At 40.7% G+C, this 26,755-nt stretch overlaps 1 protein-coding gene across 2 annotated transcripts in view; it reads right to left on the reverse strand.

The window, feature by feature from the left end:
* The window catches only part of edem1 (ER degradation enhancer, mannosidase alpha-like 1), a 42,164-nt gene that overhangs the window by 6,387 nt on the left and 9,022 nt on the right, over positions 1-26,755 (reverse strand). Inside the window, exons 3-10 of one of the 2 annotated variants that reach the window (XM_078209408.1) lie at positions 21,745-21,848; positions 20,611-20,782; positions 18,646-18,829; positions 15,970-16,144; positions 7,404-7,524; positions 7,143-7,313; positions 3,310-3,383; positions 293-389 (exon numbers count right to left, since the gene is read on the reverse strand). In XM_078209408.1, coding sequence (XP_078065534.1) covers positions 293-389; positions 3,310-3,383; positions 7,143-7,313; positions 7,404-7,524; positions 15,970-16,144; positions 18,646-18,829; positions 20,611-20,782; positions 21,745-21,848 — 1,098 coding nt within the window. The remainder of the gene's footprint in view (positions 1-292; positions 390-3,309; positions 3,384-7,142; positions 7,314-7,403; positions 7,525-15,969; positions 16,145-18,645; positions 18,830-20,610; positions 20,783-21,744; positions 21,849-26,755) is intronic. The other variant, XR_013497459.1, reaches the window with a different exon arrangement.

The raw sequence follows: 26,755 nt of genomic DNA on the forward strand, positions 1-26,755 counted from the left end.
CGTGCCCTTATCCAACCATTTCCCATCCTATATCCTTGCTTCACATGAAGACTTCACTTGGTCTTGGCTCTCTATACGCAATATTGTGGAATATACTGGTGTCATATAGTAAGGTAGTAGCATGCAAATTATCACGAGTTCAAAAATAATTTGTCTTCAGTGTTACAGCTTTGAACCTTAGATCAATTATTCTACAGTTATACATTTTTAAGAAACATCCTGACAAGAATACTGATATTAGCAACGACTCCCTTTAAAGTTATAATTCCACTTAATGTTTACAGGAACATACCAAATATAAATATTTACAAGTCTCGCTGAGAAAGAAGCTCTCCATTCGATCCTCCTTCGACTTGTCTATTACATGGTGAAGTGTGGCATAACCACATCTATTTACAAAGAAAATAGCCAACTGTAATTGCAGTGTCAGATTGCCGCGGGTTTTCACCATGACAACAAAATCCCAGTAAACAATTTCTCATTCATTTTTGGGGTCAATCACAGTTTATTAATCATAATTTTACAACTGATAATTTACTTGTACCAAAACAATTATTGGCCCAGTTACTTTCAAGATCCACTGGCAAAAATACTCAGGAAGAAACCCACCCTCTCGCAAAATCTCCATTTCCACATCTTTACACAATGAGAATAGACATTTGGATGAGATACTATGTCCGCCAGTACCCACAGAACCATGGCCGCAACACAAGCATGACAACCTCCCTAAAGGAAAGGAGTTGACAGGAAACTGTTTATTTTAAAAGTTACTGGTGTAACAAATTGTGCATCTGCATTAGGAATCATTTTTTATACCAAGATCAATGGTGAAATTCTCCCTGGTACTTGACAAACAGGCTAGGCATTGAATTATTTCTATATGCAACTACAAGTCAGCAATGTACGCCTCCAGATTTGTTCTTTAGTCAATGGAAAGAAAGTGAATAACACAATAAAGTTAACAGGGAGTAACACACTTGGGATATCAACTGCAGAAAACAATGCTCTGCTCCCCAAACTCACTTAGCTGCCAGGTGCAAGAAATAGCTTAGAAAGCCTACACATACTTCAGGACAATGGGGCATCTGAGATATAAATCTAACAAGGAGGAAGACACAATGTGACATGATGCATAATCCAGGTGACTATCCCCAGTTTTGCTTGTTAACTGACTCTTCAATTGTCACTCAGATTGAGATACTGGGGGCTTTGCTCATTTTAGTATTTTGGTTTAGCAGTGTTATAAAACCCTTAAATAATGAATCAATTCTTAAATCACTGTTAGATGCTCTAACCTTCATTAACTGTTAGATGGAATTAAGATACCCATAAATTCATTAACGGTTAACAACTTGATTCCTATTTACAGTTAACCGGAGGGATGCCACACCTAACTCTGGACAGATGAGGATAGGGCAGTCTGAGAAAGATAACGATTGGTTAAAGCTACACACTGAGTGCAGCCACCAAATGGAGTACGAGATACATCATTAACTACTACGAGGAATTGGATCATTTTAATCCCATTAATTATTCAATTATTTAATTGCATGCTTTGATAGTCGATTGGTGGAAGGTCACACCTAAATCTGGGCAGACAGGGATACAATGGTCTGTGTTCGATAATGACATGTTGTACCTAGATAGAATGGAGCCAATGAGCTTTGGCACACAGATGCACAACAGAACCATAAAAGAGCATAAATAAAACAGTGCTAACAGAAGAAAGCACATGAGATCTGAACCAAGAGCTACCATGCTGCACTGCTGCCCAGACTCAGAATGAATATCAATCTTAATTCTATTAATTGTTGCTTGTATTCTGTGTGCATATGGTTGATTCTGCTAAAGTTGCAATAAAGCCTTTAGCACAGAACTTCTGTTTCCCCCAGGGTGTTGTACCAGCAGGCAAATACACCAGAATATGCAATGGAGGAATCCCCAGAGGTCCCCAAGCAAGCTCTGCTCAGGAATTGCCCTAGGAAACTTCCAATGGGCATTAATTCTGCACTGGAAGCATTCCGACACTCTGATTTTAATGTGAGACTTTGGATGGTTGCAACTTACCTGGGAAGAATGTTGGAAGGATTACGATCACTTCCAAATCCTGGGTAACTATGGTACAGAGTCCACCTCCTCAGCTCTGCCAACTACCCCAAACACCAATCGACCACCCGACACCCTCTTTCTCACCCCTAATTCCTATCCACTTACCTTACACAATTAACTTCTCCTTAGTTTCCCAAAGCGGCTGGGACCTTGATAAGTAATGCTTTATGACAGCTTGTGCCATAAAAGGCAGCATGGCTTCACTTCCCCTGACATTGCTGCACCAGACTGAGGGCGCCAGGAACCCAGTGCACTGCTCATACCTGGCCAGAGTCAGGTGGCCAGGAAAATACCATGCAGCCCCCAACTAAGTAAGTAAAAAAGGAGCTGAGTGCTAATCCGACTGAGATAATCATTCCTTGGATGTTCTGAACATTTATGCACAACTAGTAATTGCCAAGCAAATTAATTAACAGGGTATCTAAGGATACGGGGTAAACCTTTTAGGACTGAGATGAGGAGAAATTTTTTCACCCAGAGTGGTGGGCCTGTAGAATTCGCTACCACAGAAAGCAGTTGAGGCCAAAACAATATATGCTTTCAAGAAGGAGTTGGTTTTGCTCCTGAGGCAAAGGGGATGAATGGATGTGGGGGAAGGTGGGATCAGGCTATTGTGTCTAATGATCAGCCATGATCATAATGGTGGAGCAGGCTCGAAGCACCAGATAGCCTACTTCTGCTCCTATTTTCTATGTTTCGACGTAAACCTAAGGCCAAGTGCCCCGAGGTGGCCAGGGAACACAGCTTGAATTTTAATTTCTTCCCTTCCAGCTTCCCACTTTTCAATAGGTTGCCAGCAGCTTCTCAGTCATATAGAATCAGAGAATTGTTACAATGCAGAAGGAGGTCATTCAGCCCATCGTGTCAGCACCAGCCCTCTAAATAAGCATGTCCATGCAAACTCCACATCCTTTCACAGCTCAATGTCTCAAACAATCCAGTGTGAAATACTAGTGGGAATTTATTTTGTTACATACATTCAACAAATCAAAACCCTTTCACCCTTACCGGAAAATCAGAGACAAACTGTGTTGATAAGTGATATAAATTCAACCATGTTAAAAATAAATCTGAGACTCAGACAGAAGAGAGTTAGAACTTCAGAAATTGACTTGGATCAATGTTGGAATTTAAACATTTATGAATAAACGGACAGCAAATCATCCGAATAAAGACTTAAAATTCTACTCTAGCACTGACCTGACTTTGGTGTACTTCTCCAAACTCTGGAGGATATCCATTCCCACATGCAAGTAGAAAGGATTTTTTGTCGCCTAATATCAAACAAAAGCAAGTAGTAATTTAGGAATGGAGGGCATCCGATCAAACAATCAATGCTGGTAACTGCACAGCCTAAAATCAACTGCAGAATGTTTTAAATGCCGTGTTTATAGATTAGTTTTCAAGAAATAACACACGCTTCATTAATAAATAAAGACATTTCAAAGTAGTTTAGCAAACCATACAATCAAAAAGGGTTACTGGTCTGTGCCTAGTTGGCTGATCTCAGACAAAACAACACTGCAATTGACGGAGTTCAGTGTCCCCAGAAAGTGTGTGTGGAATAGCACCACAGCATAAGTGAGAAAACAAAGAATTTGTAAAAATAAGCTGCCTGTTCCAGCTTTAAAACTGAAAAAATATCAAACCATTTCCCATATACAGTTAGATGGGATCAGTTAAATTAAATTTAGCTGAGAGGCCGTCACAAACAGACATGTATTGGGAAATACAAAGATGATGTTTGTCATAAACAAGAATTATCTGTAAATAAAATTTGGACCAAGAGATAGGTACCGTCCTCCAAGGGGATGCAATAAGGTTCATCAGCACTATAAATCTATCCCACGCAGAACAATCCATGTCTGACTGTACAAAACTGTAGAACCACGTCCTGCAAAGGATCCAGTTGCGACTTCTTATGACTGACCAAAGGCCCAATTTCTGGAGTTCAGGCTGGAAGCTCAGACTAACCATTCGTCCAGATACAGCTACACATGAAAATCCTGCAACATAGGTATGCAGCTATTACTGAAAGGCCCTCTGCAAAACCTCTGGAAGCCTGGAAAAGTCAGTACTGAACAACTGTTATTTTCCATCCTATAAAATTAGGTTAATTAAACCTGCAACTACTGTAAACCCTACATTGCTTCCATTGACATCCAATTAATGCTCTAATAAATCTATTTGCCATTTGTCAGCCTAATCCACAGTTCCGAGAATTGTTTATTTGTCCATCTTCCAAAAAACAAAATGACAGTGCACTAGGTTCGCATGTAACTCCTGTGTTCATGTTGAACTGCCCAGCCACAAAGCCATGGAGTTATGCTCTGTGGATGAACACTTGCTCTGTAAGGAAGTTGAAATTTTAAAATTGTAGGACACCGAGTAAAGATCCCACAATATACCAAAGGGCAAGAGTTATAGCTGGGGGAAAGGAAATTATGATGCGATTAGGCGAGATTTAGGTGGCATAGGTTGGGGAAGGAAACTGCAGGGGATGGGCACAATTGTAATGTGGAGCTTGTTCAAGGAACAGCGACTACGCGTCCTCGATAAATATTTACCTGTCAGGCAGGGAGGAAGCAGTCGTGCGAGGCAACCGTGGTTTACTAAGGAGGTTGAATCTCTTGTGAAGAGGAAGAAGGAGCCTTATGTTAAGATGAGACGTGAAGGCACAGTTAGGGCACTTGAGAGTTACAAGTTAGCCAGGAAGGACCTAAGGAAAGAGTTAAGAGGAGCCAGGAGGGGACATGAGAAGTCTTTGGCAGGTAGGATCAAATAAAACCCTAAAGCTTTCTATAGGTATGTCAGGAGTAAAAGAATGACTCGGATAAGATTAGGGCCAGTCAAGGACAGTAGTGGGAAGTTGTGCGTGGAGTCTGAAGAGATAGGAGAGGCACTAAATGAATATTTTTTGTCGGTATTCACAAAGGAGAGGGACAGTGTTGTCGAGGGGAGTACTGAGATGCAGGCTGTTGGACTGGACGGGACTGAGGTTCATAAGGAGGTGTTAGCAATTCTGGAAAGAGTAAAAATAAATAAGTCCCCTGGGCCGGATGGGATTTATCCTAGGATTCTCTGGGAGGCTAGAGAGGAGATTGCAGAGCCTTTGATCTTTGTGTCATCATTGTCTACAGGAACAGTGCCAGAAGACTGGAGGATAGCAAATGTTGTCCCCTTGTTCAAGAAGGGCAGTAGGGACAACCCTGGTAATTATAGACTGGTGAGCCTTACTTCTGTTGTGGGCAAAGTTTTGGAAAGGATTATAAGAGATAGGATTTATAATCACCTAGAAAGGAATAATTTGATTAGGGATAGTCAGCACAGTTTTGTGAAGGGTAGGTCGTGCCTCACAAACCTTATTGAGTTCTTTGAGAAGGTGACCAAAGAGGTGGATGAGGGTAAAGCGGTTGATGTGGTGTATATGGATTTCAGCAAAGCGTTTGATAAGGTTCCCCATGGTAAGCTTTGGCAGAAAATACAGACACATGGGATTGTGGGTGATTTAGTGGTTTGGATCAGGAATTGGCTAGCTATAAGGAAACAGGGTGGTGGTTGATGGGAAATATTCATCCTGGAGTTCAGTTACTAGTGGTGTACCGCAAGGATCTGTTTTGGGGCCACTGCTGTTTGTTATTTTTATTAATGACCTGGATGAGGGCGTAGAAGGATGGATTAGTAAATTTGCGGATGACACTAAAGTCGGTGGAGTTGTGGACAGTGTGGAGGGAAGTGGCAGGTTACAGAGGGACATAGATAAGCTGCAGAGCTAGGCTGAGAGGTGGCAAATGGAGTTTAATGCGGAAAAGCGTGAGGTGATTCACTTTGGAAGGAGTAACAGGAATACAGAGTACTGGGCTAATGGTAAGATACTTGGTAGTGTGGATGAACAGAGGGATCTGGGTGAACATGTGCATAGATCCCTGAAAGTTGGCACCCAGGTTGATAGGGTTGTTAAGAAGGCGTACGGTGTGTTAGCTTTTATTGGTAGAGGGATTGAGTTTCGGAGCCAGGAGGTCATGCTGCAACTGTACAAAACTCTGGTGCAGCCGCACTTGGAGTATTGCGTACAGTTCTGGTCGCCACATTATAGGAAAGATGTGGAAGTGCTGGAAAGGGTGCAGAGGAGATTTACCAGGATGTTGCCTGGTATGGTGGGAAAATCGTATGAGGAAAGGCTGAGGGACTTGAGGTTGTTTTCGTTAGAGAGAAGATTAAGAGGTGACTTAATAGAGGCATACAAGATATCAGAGGATTAGATAGGGTGGATAGTGAGAGCCTTTTTCCTCGGATGGTGATGGCTAACACAAGGGGACATAGCTTTAAATTGAGGGGTGAGAGATATAGGACAGATGTTAGAGGTAGCTTCTTTACTCAGAGTAGTAAGGGCGTGGAATGCCCTGCCTGCAGCAGTAGTGGACACATCATCATTGAGAGCATTCAAATGGTTATTGGATAAACATATGGATGATATTGGAATAGTGTAGATTAGAGGGACTTTAGATTGGTTTCACTGGTTGGCGCAACATCGAGGGCCGAAGGGCCTGTACTGCGCTGTAATGTTCTATGTTCTAATTGACCATACTGTGCTGTCCAGTGGTGCATGCTACATGGTGAAAGTTCCAAATCTTTTAATATCTATGCAAGCAATACAATCTGGAGTAAACAAAATCAATCGAAAAGATTCCTAAATATTGTGCAACTCCTTGAATCCATCCAGAGGTGGTGCAGGATGAAATTAATTGGCTGCATTGAGGGAAGATTTGAAGAATGGCCTGTTGAGTTCAGACCTTCAACTGATCCACTGTGCCAGTGTATCCTGTATTGTGTCAACTTGCTGAAACCCAAATGTTTCCCTGTGTAGAGCACAATCCTGTAACACTCCTCCAACCCCAAGACACCAGTAAACCAACGAGAACCTACCTGGCACAGCTTGTACTGATATTGGGGATGGAAGAGGATTCAATTGAATGGTTAAGGCAGAGGTAAACTGTTTGGGGGCAATGTTAAATACATTTCCAGTTCCATACCTGATACAGCAGATAAGTAGACTCAACTAATTCAGGCCTTAGTGGGTAAAACATCACATCAGGTGCTTGAAGCTGCCAGTTATACCGCTCTGGAAGAGCTCCAAAACGTTTCCATATGGCATAATAAAAGGCATGAAGGCAAATGGCATCTTCTACATCACCCGTTAAAACCTAAAGCAAATAAACAGATCCTTCTAATATTAAATCAGGATGGTTATAAAAAGACAAGAAAAATTACAATTTTAAAATCAATGAATTTACCTGAAGGCCAGGAAAAAAAGCCTGTAGTGAATCAATCCACGTGTTCATTAGTTGGCCATTAAACATATTCACATTAACGTAGAGTGGAGGATCTCCCTCTCCCTCATTACAAGCTTCGCGTCTGCATGTTAGGAAATATAATACAAATTTATAGCTATGCTCTGGTATTAAATCCCGATTAACAATAAACTGTTGAGCTGGATGAGTCCACTGACTCTAGCACTCCATAACATTTGTTTCCACTCAAATTTGTTGCTATACTCTGTACCATGTGGCAATTTACTCTATGATAGTTTACAGAAGTTGAGGCAAGAATTCTTATAGATCGATTTGCAAATGTGGAGAATTCCCATCTGGAGAGCTGCAAATATTCATACCAACATGACATGGAGAGCTAGGCAGATTAATAAGGCAATAATAGTCTATAGAAAGCATCAAGATTGAAGACAAGCTTGCAATCCACCAATCGTCCAACTCTCTTCTTGGCAATTGTCTGCACTTTTCTAATACGCATATTATGTGGACTGACAGAGTAAGCTAACTATAAGCCCAAGACACACATTTTCAGGAGCAGGTGACCTTTAAGCCAAATATGCCCACGAGAATTTCAGACACCCATCACACTTCTTTGCTGTCAGTACAAATTACATGAAATTTTACACCTGGAACCCACCCCCTGCTGAGAAGTTGCATTCTATCAAAGGAACAAAGAAAATCTCAGGAAAGGCTTTGCAGTAATTACTGGCTCATTTAATTTCACCACTCCTGCAGTACATTGGTAATTGCTTCATGGGTAGAAAGTAAAATATGCTGATTGGTCCCCACTTGACAAATTATCAAAGCTAGAATATGCTTCTAGAGAAAAGGATGAAAATGCCAGAGCTGCACTCACAACCAGTCTACAAAGTGCAGAAACATGGCTATTGTATTGAAAAGGATAAATAGGGTGGTCACAAGGACTTTAAACTAGCAAGTTGGGGGGAAGGGAAGAGTAAAACTATGGGAAATATAACGGTTAATGGAAAGCAAAGCAGCATGTCAGCATGTGGGGAGAAGGCTTTAACTACATCGAAAATCAGGGGAAAAAAAGAACTCAGGAGATGTTATTAATGGAGGTGTTAAGATTCAAAAAGGTACAAAAACGAGCATAAGGACACTATCTGAATGCTCGTAGCATTCGGAACAAGGTAAATGAGTTGATGACACAAATCATCGCGAATGAGTATGATTTAATGGTCATTACAGAGACATGGCTTCAGGATGGTCACTGAAGTAGGCCATTTTCCAAAAGCCATATTTTTATTATCTCATCAATATTCACTTCATTAAACATATTCATTTATTGGACTGATTGGCACCATTCATAACGTGCCCACAATGCAGAGGGGAACACCCGAATGGACATTCGTTTAAATCCCCCTCTGCACAGCTGAGAGACCTTTAATTTCAAAGCCGACAAAAGATCCTTATTCTGCCCAGCAACAGCACGAAGCTGCATTTTAAACCGGCCTTTGGCTAGAAGATCGGGATATCTGCGAGTCAAGACCTGGAGTGGGTTATATGGCATAACCGGACTGTCAATAAAATATTACAGGAATACAATGGCCAAGGCAGGCAGAGAAACTTAATAAACTAGGATAAAAAGAATAAAAGATTAGATTAAATCCCCCTACACACAGGACAAAATGACAAAGAACAAAGAACAATACAGCACAGGAACAGGCCCTTCGGCCCTCCAAGCCCGCGCCGCTCCCCGGTCCAGGATTGAATCCTGAATCCAGGATCCCCGCCCAATTTTCCAGCCTATCTACATACCAATATCCTATCCACCGAGCTGTCCCTCACAGCTACGATGCTTTGTTCATTACAACCTATTAACTCACCCCCACCCCCCCATTCCAGACCATGTGATCTCCAGGGAGAGGCGAAAACCCAGAGTGAAAAACCCCAGGGCCAATATGGGGAAAAAAAAATCTGGGAAATTCCTCTCCGACCCCCTGAGGCGATCGAAACGAGTCCAGGAGATCACAATGGCCCTGATCAGAAAATGCTTCCCAACCCGAGTCATTTCCACTTCCACGAACACCATATGAATTCCCTGCCCCCGAGACAGGTTCCCAACTATCCGCAGTCTCGCTCTGTACTGGCACCAGCAAGATGATCATAGAATGAAGCCTTGAAACGAGAAACAAGGAACAATTAGCCCGTGCCGCTCCCTGGTCCAAACTAGACCACTCTTTTGTATCCCTCCATTCCCACTCCATTCATATAGCTGTCTAGATAAGTCTTAAATGTTCCCAGTGTGTCCGCCTCCACCACCTTGCCTGGCAACACATTCCAGGCCCCCACGACCCTCTGTGTGAAATATGTCCTTCTGATATCTGTGTTAAACCTCCCCCCCTTCACCTTGAACCTATGACCCCTCGTGAACGTCACCACCGACCCGGGGAAAAGCTTCCCACCGTTCACCCTATCTATGCCTTTCATAATTTTATACACCTCTATTAAGTCTCCCCTCATCCTCCGTCTTTCCAAGGAGAACAACCCCAGTTTCCCCAATCTCTCCTCATAACCAAGCCCCTCCATACCAGGCAACATCCTGGTAAACCTCCTCTGTACTCTCTCCAAAGCCTCCACGTCCTTCTGGTAGTGTGGCGACCAGAACTGGACGCAGTATTCCAAATGCGGCCGAACCAACGTTCTATACATCTGTAACATCAGACCCCAACTTTTATACTCTATGCCCCGTCCTATAAAGGCAAGCATGCCATATGCCTTCTTCACCACCTTCTCCACCTGTGACGTCACCTTCAAAGATCTGTGGACTTGCACACCCAGGTCCCTCTGCGTCTCTACACCCTTTATGGTTCTTCCATTTATCGTGTAGCTCCTCCCTACATTATTCCCACCAAAATGCATCACTTCGCATTTATCAGGATTGAACTCCATCTGCCATTTCCTTGCCAAAATTTCCAGCCTATCTATATCCTTCTGTAGCCTCTGACAATGTTCCTCACTATCTGCAAGTCCTGCCAGTTTTGTGTCGTCCGCAAACTTACTGATCACCCCAGTTGCTCCTTCTTCCAGATCATTTATATAAATCACAAACAACAGAGGTCCCAATACAGAGCCCTGCGGTACACTAGTCACAGGCCTCCAGCCGGAAAAAGACCCTTCCACTACCACCCTCTGTCTTCTATGACCAAGCCAGTTCTCCACCCATCTAGCCACCTCCCCCTTTATCCCATGGGAGCCAACCTTTTTCACTAGCCTACCATGAGGGACTTTGTCAAACGCTTTACTAAAGTCCATATAGACAACATCCACGGCCCTTCCTTCGTCAACCATTTTGGTCACTTCTTCAAAAAACACCACCAGGTTAGTGAGGCATGACCTCCCTCTCACAAAACCATGTTGACTATCGTTAATGAGTTTATTCCTTTCTAAATGCGCATACATCCTATCTTTAAGAATCTTCTCCAACAACTTCCCCACCACGGACGTCAAGCTCACCGGCCTATAATTGCCCGGGTTATCCTTCCTACCCTTCTTAAATAACGGGACCACATTGGCTATCCTCCAATCCTCTGGGACCTCACCTGTGTCCAGTGACGAGACAAAGATTTGCGTCAGAGGCCCAACGATTTCACCTCTCGTCTCCCTGAGCAGCCTTGGATAGATTCCATCAGGCCCTGGGGATTTGTCAGTCTTTATATTCTCTAACAAACCTAACACTTCCTCCTTTGTAATGGAGATTTTCTCCAACGGTTCAACACTCCCCTCCGAGACACTCCCAGTCAACACATCCCTCTCCTTTGTGAATATCGACGCAAAGTATTCATTTAGGATCTCCCCTACCTCTTTGGGCTCCAAGCATAAGTCCCCACTTTTGTCCCTGAGAGGTCCGATTTTTTCCCTAACAACCCTTTTGTTCCTAACGTATGAATAAAATGCCTTGGGATTCTCCTTAATCCTGTCTGCCAAGAACATTTCGTGACCCCTTTTTGCTCTTCTAATTCCCCGTTTGAGTATTTTCCTACTTTCATTGTACTCCTCCAGAGCTCCCTCCGTTTTTAGCTGATTGGACCTAACATACGCCTCTCTTTTCCTTTTGACCAGTCCCTCAATTTCCCTGGTTATCTATCCACGGTTCTCTAATCCTACCCTTCCTATCCTTCTTTTTTACAGGCACATGCTTGTCCTGTAGCCCTAACAACCGTTCCTTAAAAGACTGCCACATACCAGATGTGGATTTACCCTCAAACAGCCTCTCCCAATCAAGAGCTGCCAATTTCTGCCTGATCCCAATAAAGTTAGCCTTCCCCCAATCCAACACCTTACCCTTGGGACACCACTCATCCTTTTCCATCACTATCCTAAAGCTAACAGAATTGTGGTCACTATTTGCCATTAACACCTAATCTCGCAAGCATAGAATACAGACACAAAACAGGAGAGATCGATTTAGATAAGGGGACACATCGAGAGGATAATGGGAAACACATTAAAACACCGGGGCAAGAACAGGCAGTCCCATTAACACGGACACACCATACAGATGCAAATTGACAAGTCTCTCAGGGAACTTCCTGACCAGACAGGCCACTTTATAAGTATTGTAAAAATGTATGAGCAAATGTTCCCGCTCGAATTTGGATTCCTATAAATATCCAGAGCAAATGTATAACTATTGAGATCAACGTGGCCAAGCACTGTTTCTAAGCTGGCTACAGGGGTCTCCCTGGGTTCCCAGTAATTGTACAATAAAGAAAAACGCTTTGAACTTTGCCTTGCGACTCGACTTCCTTGAATGCACTGGTACAAGGGATTTTTCCCTACAACAGTCACGACTGGAAGTTAAATATCCAGGGGTATCAGACTGTTCGAAGGACAGACTAGAAGGTAAGGGAGGTGGTGTAGCTCTGATATTTAAGGATGACATCAGGGCGGTAGTGAGAGATGATATAGGTTCTATGGAAAACAAGGTTGAATCCATTTGGTTGAAATTAGAAATAGTGAGAAAAAGTCACTGATAGGCGTAGTCTTTGATTTGATTTATTATTGTCACGTGTTAACCTAGTGAAAAGTATTGTTTCTTTTCACTGTAGGCCACCAAACAATATCATGGTGAGGCGAGAAATAAATGAAGAAATAACTGCATGTAAAACTGGTACAGCAATTGTCATGGGGGATTTTAATCAATATGTCGATTGGTCAAACCAGGTCGGTCAAGGCAGCCTTGAGGAGGAGCTCATAGAATCCATCCACGATAGCTTCCTTGAACAGTATGTAATGGAACCTTCGAGGGAGCAAGCTATCCTAGATCTGGTCCTGTGTAATGAGACAGAAATAATTAATGATCTCACAGTTAGGGATCCTCTCGGTAGGAGCAATCACAGTATGATTGAATTTAAAATACAGATGGATCATGAGAAGGTAAAATCCAATACCAGTGTCTTGTGCTTAAACAAAGGAGACTACAATGGGATGAGGGAGGAGTTGGCTACGGTAGGCTGGGAGCAAAACTTTATGGTGGGACAATTGAGGAACAGTGGATTTTTCGCAGTGCTCAGCAAAAGTATATACCAGTTATAAGGAGGACAGTAGGAAAAGGGATACCCAGCCATGGATATCTTAGGAAATAAAGGAGGGTATCAAAGTGGCAAAGATTAGTGGGAAACTAGAGGATTGAGAAAACTTTAAAGGTCAACAGAAAGCCACGAAAAAGTTATAAAGAAAAGAAAGATGGATGAGAGTAAACTAGCTCAGAATATAAAAACAGATCCAAATATATAAAACGAAAAAGAGTGGCTAAAGTAAACATTGGTCCTTTAGAGGACGAGAAGGGAGATGTAATAACTGGAAATGAGGAAATGGCTAAGGCATTGAACGGGTATTTTGGTGTCGGTCTTCACAGAGGAAGACACAAATAACACGCCACAAATTGATGACAAGGTGGCTATGGGAGATGAGGACCTAGAAACTATCACTAAAGAGTTAGTGCTGGGCAAGCTAATGGGGCTAAAGGTAGATAAGTCTCCTGGCCCTGATGGAATGCATCCCAGGGATGGCAGGGGAAATAGCAAATGCACTATTTACCAAAATTCGCTGGACTCTGGGGTGATTCCCGCAGATTAGAAAACAGCAAATTTGACGCCACTGTTTAAAGGAGGTAGACAAAAGGCAGGTAACTATAGGCTGGTTAGCTTAACTTCTGTAGTAGGGAAAATGTTGGAATCTATCATCAAGGAAGAAATAGCGAGACATCGGGATATAAATTGTCCCATTGGTAAGACGCAGCATGGGTTCATGAAGGGCAGGCCATGTTTGACTAATTTGGTGGAATTCCTTGAGAACATTACGTGCGCAGTGGACAATGGGGAACCTGTGGATGTGGTGTATCTGGATTTCCAGAAGGCATTTGATATGGTGCCACACCAAAGGCTGCTGCATACGATAAAGATGCATGGTGTTACGAGTAATGTATTAGTATGGATAGAAGGTTGGTTAACTAACAGAAAGCAAAGAGTGGGGTGATCAGTGACTAGTGGTGTGCCTCAGGGATCAGTGTTGCAACCGCAATTGTTTACGATTTACATAGCTGATTTGGAGTTGGGACCAAGTGTAGTGTGTGAAAATTCACAATGACACTAAGGTGAGTGGCAGAGCAAAGTGTGCAGAGGACGCGGAGAGTCTGCAAAGGGATATAGATAGTCTAAGTGAGTGGGCAAGGGTCTGGCAGGTGGAGTACAGTGTTGGTAAATGTGAGGTCATCCGTTTTGGCAGAAATAACAGCAAAATGGACTATTATTTAAATGGTATCCTTGTGCATGAATCACAAAAAGTTAGTTTGCAGGTGGAGCAGGGAATTAAGGCAAATGGAATTTTGTCCTTCATTGCTCGAGGGATGGAGTTTAAAAACAGCGAGGTTATGTTACAGCTGTTAAGGCCACACCTGGTGTAGTTTTGGTTTTCTTACTTGAGAAAGGATATACTGGCACTGGAGGGGGTACAGAGGAGATTCACTAGGTTGATTCCGGAGTTGAGAGAGTTGGCTTTCAGAAGAATGAGGGGAGATCTTATAGAAACATATATTATGAAGAGAATAGACAAGATAGACACAGGAAGGTTGTTTCCATTGGCAGGTGAAACTAGAACTAGAGGGCATGACCTCAAAATAAAGGGGAACAGATTTAGGACTGAGTTGAAGAGGAACTTCTTCACCCAAAGGGTTGTGAATCTGTGGAATTCCCTGCCCAGTGAAACAGTTGAGTCTACCTCATTGAATGTTTTTAAGGCAAGGATAGATAAATATTTGAACAGTAAAGAAATTAAGGGCTATGGTGAGCGGGCGGGCAAGTGGAGCTGAGTCCACAAAAAGATCAGCCATGATCTTATTGAATGGCGAAGCAGGCTCGAGGGGCCGGATGGCCTACGCCTGCTCCTAGTTCTTATGTTCTTATGCATCGTGGAACAGGGAAATTCAAGTAAATCAAAGCAAACCAACAAGCTCCAGCTCTATTCAGGCAAGCAGCATTGTTCTCACATAACAGCCACCACAATCAGGTGCTACATTATTATTGCTTTAACATAATCTGTGTAAACACCAAATCAAAGAAACCAGTTTTGCATGCCAACATTGAAAATATTTTCAAATAATTTGTCAGACAAATTTTACACAAAATTTTTTTGCGTAAAAAGCTGCATAAGAATCTCTTAAAAAGATAGTCACTTTGCTGAGGAAATTGCAGGCTTAAGTTTTGATTATACCTAATGGAATGGTTACTGTTGCACTTAAAAAAAACCTTGAAATCAGTGAATTTCTACAGCCCTAGAAACTGTCGTCAAAGGCAGGAAGTGTGTTTTGCATACATGGAACCACAATCAGTGTCTGGAAATACAGCCAATGGATATGGTTACCATTTCTGAAACCACATACAAATTACTTCAATTAAAAAGCTGCAACTGTGCATTTTATAGCACAGAATGCAAGCATTATAGGTACCAAATCCTTTCTAGAGGATTCTGGTTTATAATGTTAACACTTCCTAGTAGACAACATTTCCCTATAATGGGAAACTTTGGAAATCAAGAGCAAGATAATTTGCCTTGAATTGATGAAACAAACCAAACCAACTTGCTCCAGGTAGCTGCATTTTCTATTAGTGTTTTATTCAAAATTTCATTCAAGCCCTTTCAAAATTTGTTCAGGGAACGTAGAGAAAACCCATTGATTAAAATTAATTCTGAATTATAAATTTACAATACACACCAAACATGAGCGCTTTGCGGTGAGGCATCTCAAAAATTAGTTAAGGTGGTTTTCATACCCATTCCTCCCCCGCTCCTTAATCATCCGTTATTTTGGAAGAAAAATTACAGAAATTACTGTTTATTAGAATTACATTAATTTTCACTGAACTTCCAATTGCATGAAAACCTGTATTAATAAGGTGCAAAGATGTACATGACTAAATAACACAAATGTAACAAGGCTGGCAGAAGCTGCAACTGAGGATAGGAATTACCCACAAGCTTATAAAGTGTAGTTACAAGGATATCATACCCTCTCCTCAGATGATTTTGAATGCTTTCATAAGCAGCATTAAACATCTCCAGATCTTCACTTTCTCCAAATAGTATGTAGGATTTCAAAAGATACTCATAAAACGAGTCCATTCCTGCTCCTAATCCACTTTGTTTTCCAACCCATTGTCCAGTCTGAATGTTTACCACATTCCCTGTGTAAAAAATGAAGGCAAACTAAATGTCCTGGAGTTCAAGTAAATTATCTAGGCTCAAACATAAATTTTAGCAGAAGTGTAATTTACATCTCATTTAAAGACATTGCTTTGCAATCATTAAAGAAACAGACTTTAATGATCTGTTTCATTAAAACAGATAATGTTTTAAGATAAGGGTATGCCCAATGAAGGTGCAGAAATTTCAAAAGCGGCTGTAAAAACTTCCAAGTGGACAGATAAAGCCGATTAGAAATGAAGCAACTCCCTAGAGTTCAAAGTACAGATATTCTATTTTTTAATATAAATTTAGGGTATGATGAAAAAATTAATCAAATACTGTACAGGTTACACCACGTATGAACACTAGTGATCAAGCAAAATACTGAAGGCAATACAGTTATTTCAACTGGCTCACAAATCAAATTTAACCTGTATGAATAAGGCTTCAATACACATTATGCACACTGAAGCTGCAGTCTTCAGTATTACACGAGTACCAAAAAGCATTTCAATTAGTCAATTATTGAAAATAAATGTGCTATCCTCCAAGCACGAGTTAGCTTAGCTATCGCTCAAGAATTTTTCATAAATGCAACGAACACCAAGCTCATCTCTCAGCTACAGGTAAGGCACAGAGCTGACAATCTGCTTCTAAGCTTCCAAGTATGTCGCAAGAACAACTCTGCATTGATTTGTGACCATTTCCGATAGGAAAATATTAAACATCCAGCAGGAGACTATAATCCACAAAACAATAGTCGAGTTCATATGAATCCAGATCTCGCTGTTGGTGCCAATCTACATCAATATTTTTGATGCTTTACACCACTGCATTACCAAGTATAGATGGAGAACACATATCAATCCAAAAGATAAATGTACACAAGGTGGCTGAATCAGTGAACTGGTAAAATCAGATGCCTTGATATCAGTGTGTTGGAGTTTTACACTTGTGCTTATAACCAGTTTAATTATAAAATGTGTCCCGAGTTAATCCACAAAAACTGTGTTATATTAGTGGATCTCACTGCATTGTTGAGTCAGATGATAGCAATGAATTTCTTAATAGTAATGGGTAAAGTTTCATTCACTTTTTCTGTTTTGCTCAGTATCTGCTTAGCTTAAAGACCCGTGACTATTACTTCTCTCATTTATAATTATTTACACTTATCTTTTTATGGAAATCTTTCTATCACTCCCCTTGTCTCTGCCTTGCCCCTCATCATCTTATTTTTTCTCTCCTTTATTTATCTTCTTTACATTTTAACTTCTGCTATGATTCCCTACTATTCATTTTTAAAAAATCATTGTGGTCTGTCTGTATTTTCCTAAATTCTATGTGACGTGAATGAAGATATTAGATACGTGGAGTGTAAAAGGGGGGTGGGGATGCTGATGGCAGTTGAGAGGATCTCTCAGTCAAGCAAGTGGCTAGAAGACAGGGGCTTTGGTTGAAGTGGACAAGAACAATACAGCTGGAGAGGGAAGCCTGTGGTCAAATCAGGTGCAGAAAGGACGAGAGGAATTCCTGACATGAATGGGAACTAAGACATCAGAATGTGAAGAAGCACTCCAGAAGTACAGTAAGCCTTTCAATTAGATTTAAAGCCAGCCTTAGGTTAAAAGATAAGTAGCTTAGGGTGGACCCGAGGCCTGTTCCTCAAATACATGGAGTGCAGTAACCCTCAAATCTGCAATACAGCGGATCCAAAATTGGAGCTCACCCTTAAAACCCAAATAAAAGAAATTGACTGGAAATAATTATACCTCATGAAATATGGTCTACCCACAAAGACTACATCAAATAGATATTCTTTTCCCTATTACATTCACTCAAATATCTAGAGCAAAATACACACCGGTAAATTATGAGTGCCACTCCATAACCCACATACAGATGGGCTAAAACACTACATTAAAACTAAATAATTGTCATTTTTGCTATGACAAGTTGAATAAGAGAAAATACTTGCAGCAAGCTCCTAATCTTTCCCATTAGTCAGGAGAGCATTGAACTGAAAACAAATCTAAAATAAATCTAATCTAATGCCCAATATCTGGACAACTTGTTGTAGTACTCAGGTACAAAAATTGAAATGGATCCTACATTTTCTTGTATTGCAATCTGTATACCAACATTATACATGAACTGTTTACCAATCTCCAATTCCTGGTGGTATTATCATGGTAACTTCTAAGTTACTGAAGTAGTGGCGACTAAAGCTGCTTAAGGATTCAGCTGCTTCCACATTCCAAGCTTTGAAATGCAGAACAACGATAGTTTGAATAAAAACAGTTTACATACATTACAGCCCGCCTTGCACCACAAGCTACAATTTGACATTTCAAAAAGTTCTTAATGTAAAACAGCTCATCAAAATGTTTAGTGTTAGACGAACATTTTAATTGGCATTTTACATCATGAACTTTTGCACTAAAATGCAGCTTTTGTCAAGTTTCATGAGTAACTTGGGAGCCCAAATAATGCATTTAAGTACCTAGCAGTCCCGTCTCATCACTTCTCAGTTTCCAAAGGGCTCTCACAGCTTGGCGAGCTACCCACTCAAATGTAGAATCCCCAATGAGGCGGCTCAGGATTCCAAACTCCACAAGCAGAGAGCCAGCTCCAGCAGTGCAGGTTTCATTAAGACAAGTAGAAGGTACCCCTTTCTTTAGATTCACCTGCAAATTTTTGTTTTAAACAAAAAGGTAGAGTTCTTTACTTCATTACTTTTTGCCTTGGCATGCTGCAAAATAAATTCAAGATCAGTGGGGAATTAAACCACCACAACACATCCAAGAATTTTTGGCTTTTTTCAGTTTGAATGAGCTTCTCTCTGCCATGCTCCACTTGAATGAGCAATGGCACTTCATTCATCTGTGACAAACTCTTAATATATCTTACCATGTTTTTTCTCACATCAGCATGAAGTAAAATTAACTCTTTTCAGCTGTAATTACTACTGGCGAAGTGGCTACTGCACATTGCTCATTTCTGACTGAACGCCTTTCAGTAAAGCAGGAACAATTTTTAATCTGCATGCCTTTAAAAGACAAGCAAGATAATGCAACTTAAAATGTAATTTTAAAGAGCCACAAATTGACAAATAACTTCTTTAGGTGCAGCTTGAACAATTTTGAAATCCTACGCTTCAATATTTAACTCATTTAAAATATTGCTCGCATATGCAGTCCTTTCAGCTTATGTCAATATTTCAAGGACCATTGAACAGAAACAATTCCTTTTTTGAACTGATGTGAAGCTATCAGTGTAAATTACATGAGTTTGTGAAGGATATAATAAAAAGAAATCTTAGAAAAGAAAAAGCCCCCAACAGGAATCTGTGAAGCACAGAGATGGCACAGGAGCTGGGACAATGTTCTCAGTCGAACTGCATTAAGGGGTGTACCAGCCAAGGTTAGGTATTGAATACCGTGTACGCTTGGATCACAGGAATCGAGATGATGTTTACCATGATGTTGGGCATAGAACAAAGTGGTAAACCTTTAATGCAGTTAGGCTTTCATGTCGACAAACAGTAAGCTTTTTCTTTGAACTTAAGGGGACTGTACCTTGACTTTTTTTAAAAAGACCATACATAGGTTGTTGACCAAACCAAGGTCAAGATAAGTAGATAGCACTGTATTGCATTTAGAAGTTAATGTTCAATGAATTTTTGTGTAAAAGAAAATTAACTGCAACTTCACTATCACATAAAAGTTATTTTTATATTGGCCTTGGAGAAGTGTTTACACCACTAGCTTTTGGTCATCATGTTTCACTGGAATTGGCAAGAACAGCTGCCAGAGAGCTGCATTCAAGTCATGCCAGTAACCAGTCTCAGCAAATATGGCTAGTTCATATTGAAGTGTGCATAGGTGCAGGAGGGGGAGCAATAACTTGCAATAATAGAACACCTTTAAGCATCCCACTAAGGCAATGTAAAAGCAACTATAACATTACCCTGAAACCTTGAGGTAATTCCAGTGGCTGGTGTTTTAGAATTTTTACAAGTGTTCTCCATTTCTGCTCCCTCTCATCCATATACTATTCCTCTCACTGCATCTAAAAGTCAAGCAATCTGCTCCCAAATGTGTGCCAATGCTACTCAACAGTTAAAACTCCCCAATTTTACTTCTCTAGAGGCAATGCTAATCTCAGTTTAGCCACACCAAAAAGCATCACAACCAAGACTATAAACCGTGTCGTTTGTGGGAGGGAGAAAAGAGAAAGGATGCACCAAGTACACAGGAAACCCAATGCCTCAGCCCATTATAACTGGTGTGCAAATGTATAACAGTAAAGACAAGAAATTCTACAAATCTAACACTCAATCAGATTATGGACAACTTGAAGTTTTATCAGTTTTGTCAATGTAATGGAATGCTTGACAATTTTATAGTGCTTTAAAGATGCAAAAGAAAGGCACCTTTTTATAACCGGAACACCCTGTGCCACATACCCTAGGGTGAGGAATGCCAGTACTGGTGTTTTCAAAAGCTGGCAGCAATCTCACAGCCAAGTCACGAGCCAAATGAAGCAACTCATCATCATAACCATCTGGAGTCATGTTTCCAAATGGCTGAGCAGGGTCCATGATAATCATATGTGCAGATAGTAGGCTTCCCAAAATCCTACATTGGAACAAAACACTGTTAAAGCACAGATGGTAATAGCTGTTCTTGGAGGAGAAAAGGAAGTAGCTATTTGGTGACCTAATTGCAATTTTAATCTAAAAAAAATCAATTAGCATTTAACACAGAAGTTAGGGAATAGAAAAATATATCTGAGAAGGAAAAATCCCTCACCATTTTCAATTTGTTTTTCTACCCTCCTGTGCATGGATGCCCTACTGCGAAGCACACTCCAGTACCTACATTAAGTGATCATTCTTAGTTCAGGAGCTTAGGTGGTGAGCATGAGCAGGTCACTGAGCGCAGAAACAAAAATTTAAAAACTAATGGAATTTTGGCCTTCATCTCACAGGGGCTGGGACACAGAGAATGGAGGTTATATTTCAACTGTACAGAGTTATACCATATCTCATGAGATATATACTGGCCTTGGAAGGGGTACAAAGCAGATTGTCTAGAATGATATCAAGTTATAATTAAGAGGACAATTTGTGTAAACTTGGCATATTCCCTTGAAAAGGTTAAGGGGTGGTCTAATCAAGCCATTTAAATTAAATTATCTGATAGCATCAGTGGAGGGGATCCAGAACAAGTTATAATTTTAAAATTAAACTTACGCAATTTCAGTGAAGTTTGGTAATACATTTTGTTTTAAAAATAAAACAAAAGTTGTCCACATTTCTTCTAATCAGGAATTTGCTCCCTCCAAAAGGCTGTGGAAGCTGGGTGAATTGAAATGTAGGAGTAAGATTTAAATTTTTAGTAAAGGTAGCTATGAATGTGGAGCAAAGGCAATGATGTAACAGGCTTGGGGCTGACTAATCCACCTCCATACCCAGGCTTGTTTGTTCATCATTATTGACAAGCTTGACGCTGCCCTCACCCAACACAGATTACCAGGAAGGAGTTGTTGAATGGAGCAGAATCTTCAAGATACAAGAATTAGATGATCTGTGGCTCACCTGATGGTTGCCTCGAAGACTTGCACGGTTGAATCTTTATTAAAAGAAACTGTGCTAGTCACCAGTTTCACTGCTCTCTTAAATTCTGAAGCATTGCCCAAAACCTGCAAAGCAAAACAAATAATGTATGAAATGCATTTTTAAAAATATATCTTCAGACTATTCAATGTGAAATTAGAAAAAGCTGCAGAATGAATATGTTTCAAACATGGTATCAGATGTGTTGCAAAATAAGGGTCCACAGTATGAAATGGCAAGTGGTCTTATCTACTCCATTAATAATGATTCATGTTATCCAGCCATAAATTCCCATTGAACACTTTCTTCCTTTGAACTCCAATTTAGCAGTGTGTTTAGTATGACAATTTACTGGGGAAAGTATAAATCAAAATGGGCATGTCAACCAATGCAGCATAATATTTGAGTTGGGGGATATGGAGAAAGGGGAGAAGAAAGAGGAAATATTAATTAGGGGAAATACAAATATTGACTTGGCACAACTCCAAGTTAGAATTTCAGCCAATCTGGCATAGAAGGAAATAGGGTTTATTCTCACTGCCCCTATACAAAAAGATAGCAATCTTGGGCTTGCTGTCAGGGAAACCAATCAGAAGCCAGGCGATTTAACAAAAGCCACCCAAAAATCTTCCAGCTAGTGTAGAGTGCCACAAGACGCCTGGCTCCAGATTTCTAGCCTATATCTTCTGGAGAAGGCAGGCATGCACTGACGGGTAGAAGAGTACCCTAAAACTCTACTTATTAACCCTACAAACCTGGCACACTAAAGAGTGACAGCATAGGTGTGTGCAGAACACTATTGCAATGTATCTATATTCCTCTAGGTAAAAAGGAGATACTTTCTGGAAGGCAGATTTTGGAATGCAACATATCCCAGTAAAGTTAGAAAGTTTATTTGTGTCACAAGCTCACATTAACACTACAATTACTGTGAAAATCCCCGAGGTCACATTTGCAATTTTTCAGCATCTTGAAACAATGTAACTTCAAACTGCCACATCCACTGTGCACATCTATCTTTCACACTTTCCTTAGTTCAGCCCCAGCTACAAATTCACTATGTTGTCAGTTCAACTTTTCACAATGGCAACTTGTGAAATTCATTTCAAAATTCTAGTAATTAGTGGACCAGCAAAAGATGTATGAAAGCTGAGGGTTTGTTGTCAAAACCCAATTAGTTAACCAAATCTAGCTTACAACTGATGTCACACATTAAACCGTTTCCAGCCCCATGGTCTACTATGGCTAAAGGGTCTTAGGCAGTGGGCCCTGCTATGGTTAGATATTTACACCATTTCTGAAGTCACTGTAGCCACAGGTTTTCTATGTTCAGCTGAGATATAAAAAAATAAGTATTCAACAATCAAGCTTTCATCACTGGATTTCAACAACCTCTGAACAACCAGCTAAACTCCATCAAATGGCATTTGTCAACAAACATCTGGATAGTTTTGTTGGAATTTAGTGTACTGCAAGAAACAAGATTGTAAATTTATAAAAACAAATTACTGCTGATGCTGTAATCCAAAACAAAAACAGAAAATGCTAGAAAATCTCAACAGGTCTGACACCATTTGTGGAGAGAGAACGGAGCTAATGTTTAAGTCTGGATAAGTCTTGATCAGAATTGTAATTTTATCAAATTAAATGGGAAAGCTCAGTTTTTTAGAAACTGCTCCACCTAATTGAGAAATGCCAATGGTGCAACACTGACATTCACACAAGAAACATTAGTTTATGGCAGCCATCATTTATCATCTAACTACCTCAATGCATCTAACTTAAGTGGTAATTTCTTAAAGTTACAATGGCAGGTAATTACAATTAACTTCACCCAAAATCCTGGAAAAACTTGCTATTGAATCCACATTTTTGTGCAGAAGAAATTTACCTGAATGTTACAGAATTTGAAGGACACAGCACAATATTTAAGTTTATTTGTGTTACAAGTAGACTTACATTAACACTGCAATGAAATTACTGAAAATCCAATATGTTTTCAAATCTAATACTCTTTTATACTTAATACATTATTGGCAACTTCCCACAGTAACAACAAAACGCCTTATATTTTTCACAGCTTGGGTATAAATCCACACAAAGCTTTCAAGCCAAAATCTTCCATCAACCAGTATCTTGTTCTCAATCAAGCAGATCAAACTGAAGTTTGCTAAATTACAAATGTAATTACTATGGAGGAAATCAATAAGGAACACAGTACTCATTATTATTCTGATATTTAAAAGTCAACTTTTCAAGAAGACTGAATGAGAAAATAAAAGATTGCTTTGAAGTGTTATGCTGGATTTAATAGGTACGGATGTTACAAATGTTATAAAGACAAACCTCAAGCAGTTGATCATCTAAATTAGGGCCCATGAGCAACTATTGTGGTGTTAGTTATAAAGTAACCATTTTACTTCTGTCACCCATCTCTTAATGTAAAGATCTCCCCCCTTTTACATCGTTTTTTTTGAGACCAAGATTTCAAAGCTGCATTATTTGTTTAAGAAACATGCAATTCTCTGTCTCAGTCTTACTGCAGCTACATGCTACTGCCTGATGATTCGTCAGATGACTTGCTTTACTTTTGGGGATAGTAGTGCAATTGCTCCTCCATGCAGTGTGCTTTGCAGACAAAGACCCTTCCAATAGCATTTCCTAGTGAAATGATAATGGCCATTTGTACCTCACTCGACATTATTCACTGGTAATACGCTGAGGTCTCAGATAGGCACATGTCTCAACCACAGCTGTTTCTAATGCTCAGGGTGCACTGCTGCCAATTCAGTGTGTTGTATTAGAAGGCATCAAAAAGTTAACTATCCTCACCAGTTTTTGCTGCAATCTGACTGGTCACTGCACCAATAAGAAAGCAAAGGGTAACCTTACAATCTAGCAAAGACCCAAGACAAGAGTCCAGTATATCAGTGTTACATTACTGAAGCATGATAGGTACAAAAGATGACCTGGTTAACTTTACACGTACAAATGCACATTTTTGATCTTTACTTATGCTAGTTTAATTAAAAACTCACCCTAGCTATGACTGTAATACTACATTCTGCACTCTCCTTTCATAGAAATCATAGAAACCCTACAGTGCAGAAGGAGGCCATTCGGCCCATCGAGTCTGCACCGACCACAATCCCACCCAGGCCCTACCCCCACATATTTACCCGCTAATCCCTCTAATCTACGCATCCCAGGACTCTAAGGGGCATTTTTTTTAACCTGGCCAATCAACCTAACCCGCACATCTTTGGACATCTTTCCTTCTCTATGAACGGTAAGCATGCAAGAAACAATACTTTTCACTGTATACTAATACATGTGACAATAATAAATCAAATCAGAATCACTGTCAGCATATGCAGTAAACACACTCTAAACTGCCATCCTATTGAGAATGTCACAAACCCCTTCTTGCTTTTAAGAATTTAATTTTTTTCCCAATTATTCAGGTTCTCAAAGAGCACGCAATGCAATTTTAACAAGTAAAAACACTGAATAAGGAACCAGTTTACCTCTTCCTCATGAACCGAACTGAGGATATCCTGCTCTCAAATGTACATTTAATTTGAATAATACAGTAACAGTAGAGAAGACTAATGTTGTGATTAGCACTGCTGCCTCTCAGTGCCAGGGACCGGGGTTCGATTCCCGGCTTGGGTCACTGTCTGTGTGGAGTTTGCACGTTCACCCCGTGTCTGCGTGGGTTTCCTCCGGGTGCTCCAGTTTCCTCCCACAGTCTGAAAGTCGTGCTGGTTAGGTGCATTGCCCCGAACAGGCACCAGAGTGTGGCAACTAGGGGAATTTCACAGTAACTTCATTGCAGTGTTAATGTAAGCCTAATGTGGCTAATAAATAAACTTTAACTTTTAAACTTCCACTATAAATGATTCACACTAAGGGTACTTCTATATTTTGTCACAAGCTACTGCAAATCTTGCAATTCCCTCTATAGACAAGTACTTTCTGTCAAAGTACTGTTACTTTAAGTCTAGGACTCCAATCAAAGTTTCTAAAATGGCTACTCAATGTATAACTAAGTTTAAAAACTACTTTGTATTTGTATGTTGAGGGCAAAATCTGGGTCTAGATTCACAGCGTTTTTCTGAGAGTTGGATACTAGCAAGTCTGGGGCTCTGTTTGTAGTGTCGATGGTAGTCATGATGTGGAGATGCCGGCGTTGGACTGGGGTAAACACAGTAAGAGTTTTAACAACACCAGGTTAACCTGGTGTTGTTAAAACTCTTGCTCTGTTTGTATGCATGCATTTTTAATGAGCTTTTACAACTGATGGGCGGCACGGTAGCACAGTGGTTAGCACTGCTGCTTCACAGCTCCAGGGTCCCGGGTTCGATTCCCGGCTCGGGTCACTGTCTGTGTGGAGTTTGCACATTCTCCTCGTGTCTGCGTGGGTTTCCTCCGGGTGATCCGGTTTCCTCCCACAGTCCAAAGATGTGCGGGTTAGGTTGAGTGGCCAGGTTAAAAAAAAATTGCCCCTTAGAGTCCTGAGATGCGTACATTAGCGGGTAAAATATGTGGGAGTAGGGCCTGGGTGGGATTGTGGTCGGTGCAGACTCGATGGGTCGAATGGCCTCCTTCTGTACTGTAGGGTTTCTATGATTTCTATGAAGTGATGAGATGGACTACCAAGGGGGCGAGTAGTTCAGTCAAGTTAAAACAAAAATTAGAAAAACTCATGCTGTTGCCAAGCAACAGTGGTCCAGAGACTGAAATAAGAAGGGTTGTTCAGTCAGTGTGTGAATTCCAGAGAGTGTAGACAGTTAAATTCAAGGAAGAAATCCTGCAGACTGCAGGGAAAGTGAGTTTGGGGAACTGATGAGTTTGCTGTGAAGTTGAGTAACAGTGAATCTACATTGCGGTTTTTTTGTGTGTCTCAGAGAGATACCAACTGGAGGAACAACATCTAATGAATGTTCAGAGGTCCACCAGAAGAAAACTGTTTGAAACGGAGCTAGCCCAA

Source organism: Mustelus asterias, chromosome 3 (assembly GCF_964213995.1).
Source record: "Mustelus asterias chromosome 3, sMusAst1.hap1.1, whole genome shotgun sequence".
Classification (NCBI taxonomy): Eukaryota; Metazoa; Chordata; class Chondrichthyes; order Carcharhiniformes; family Triakidae; genus Mustelus; species Mustelus asterias.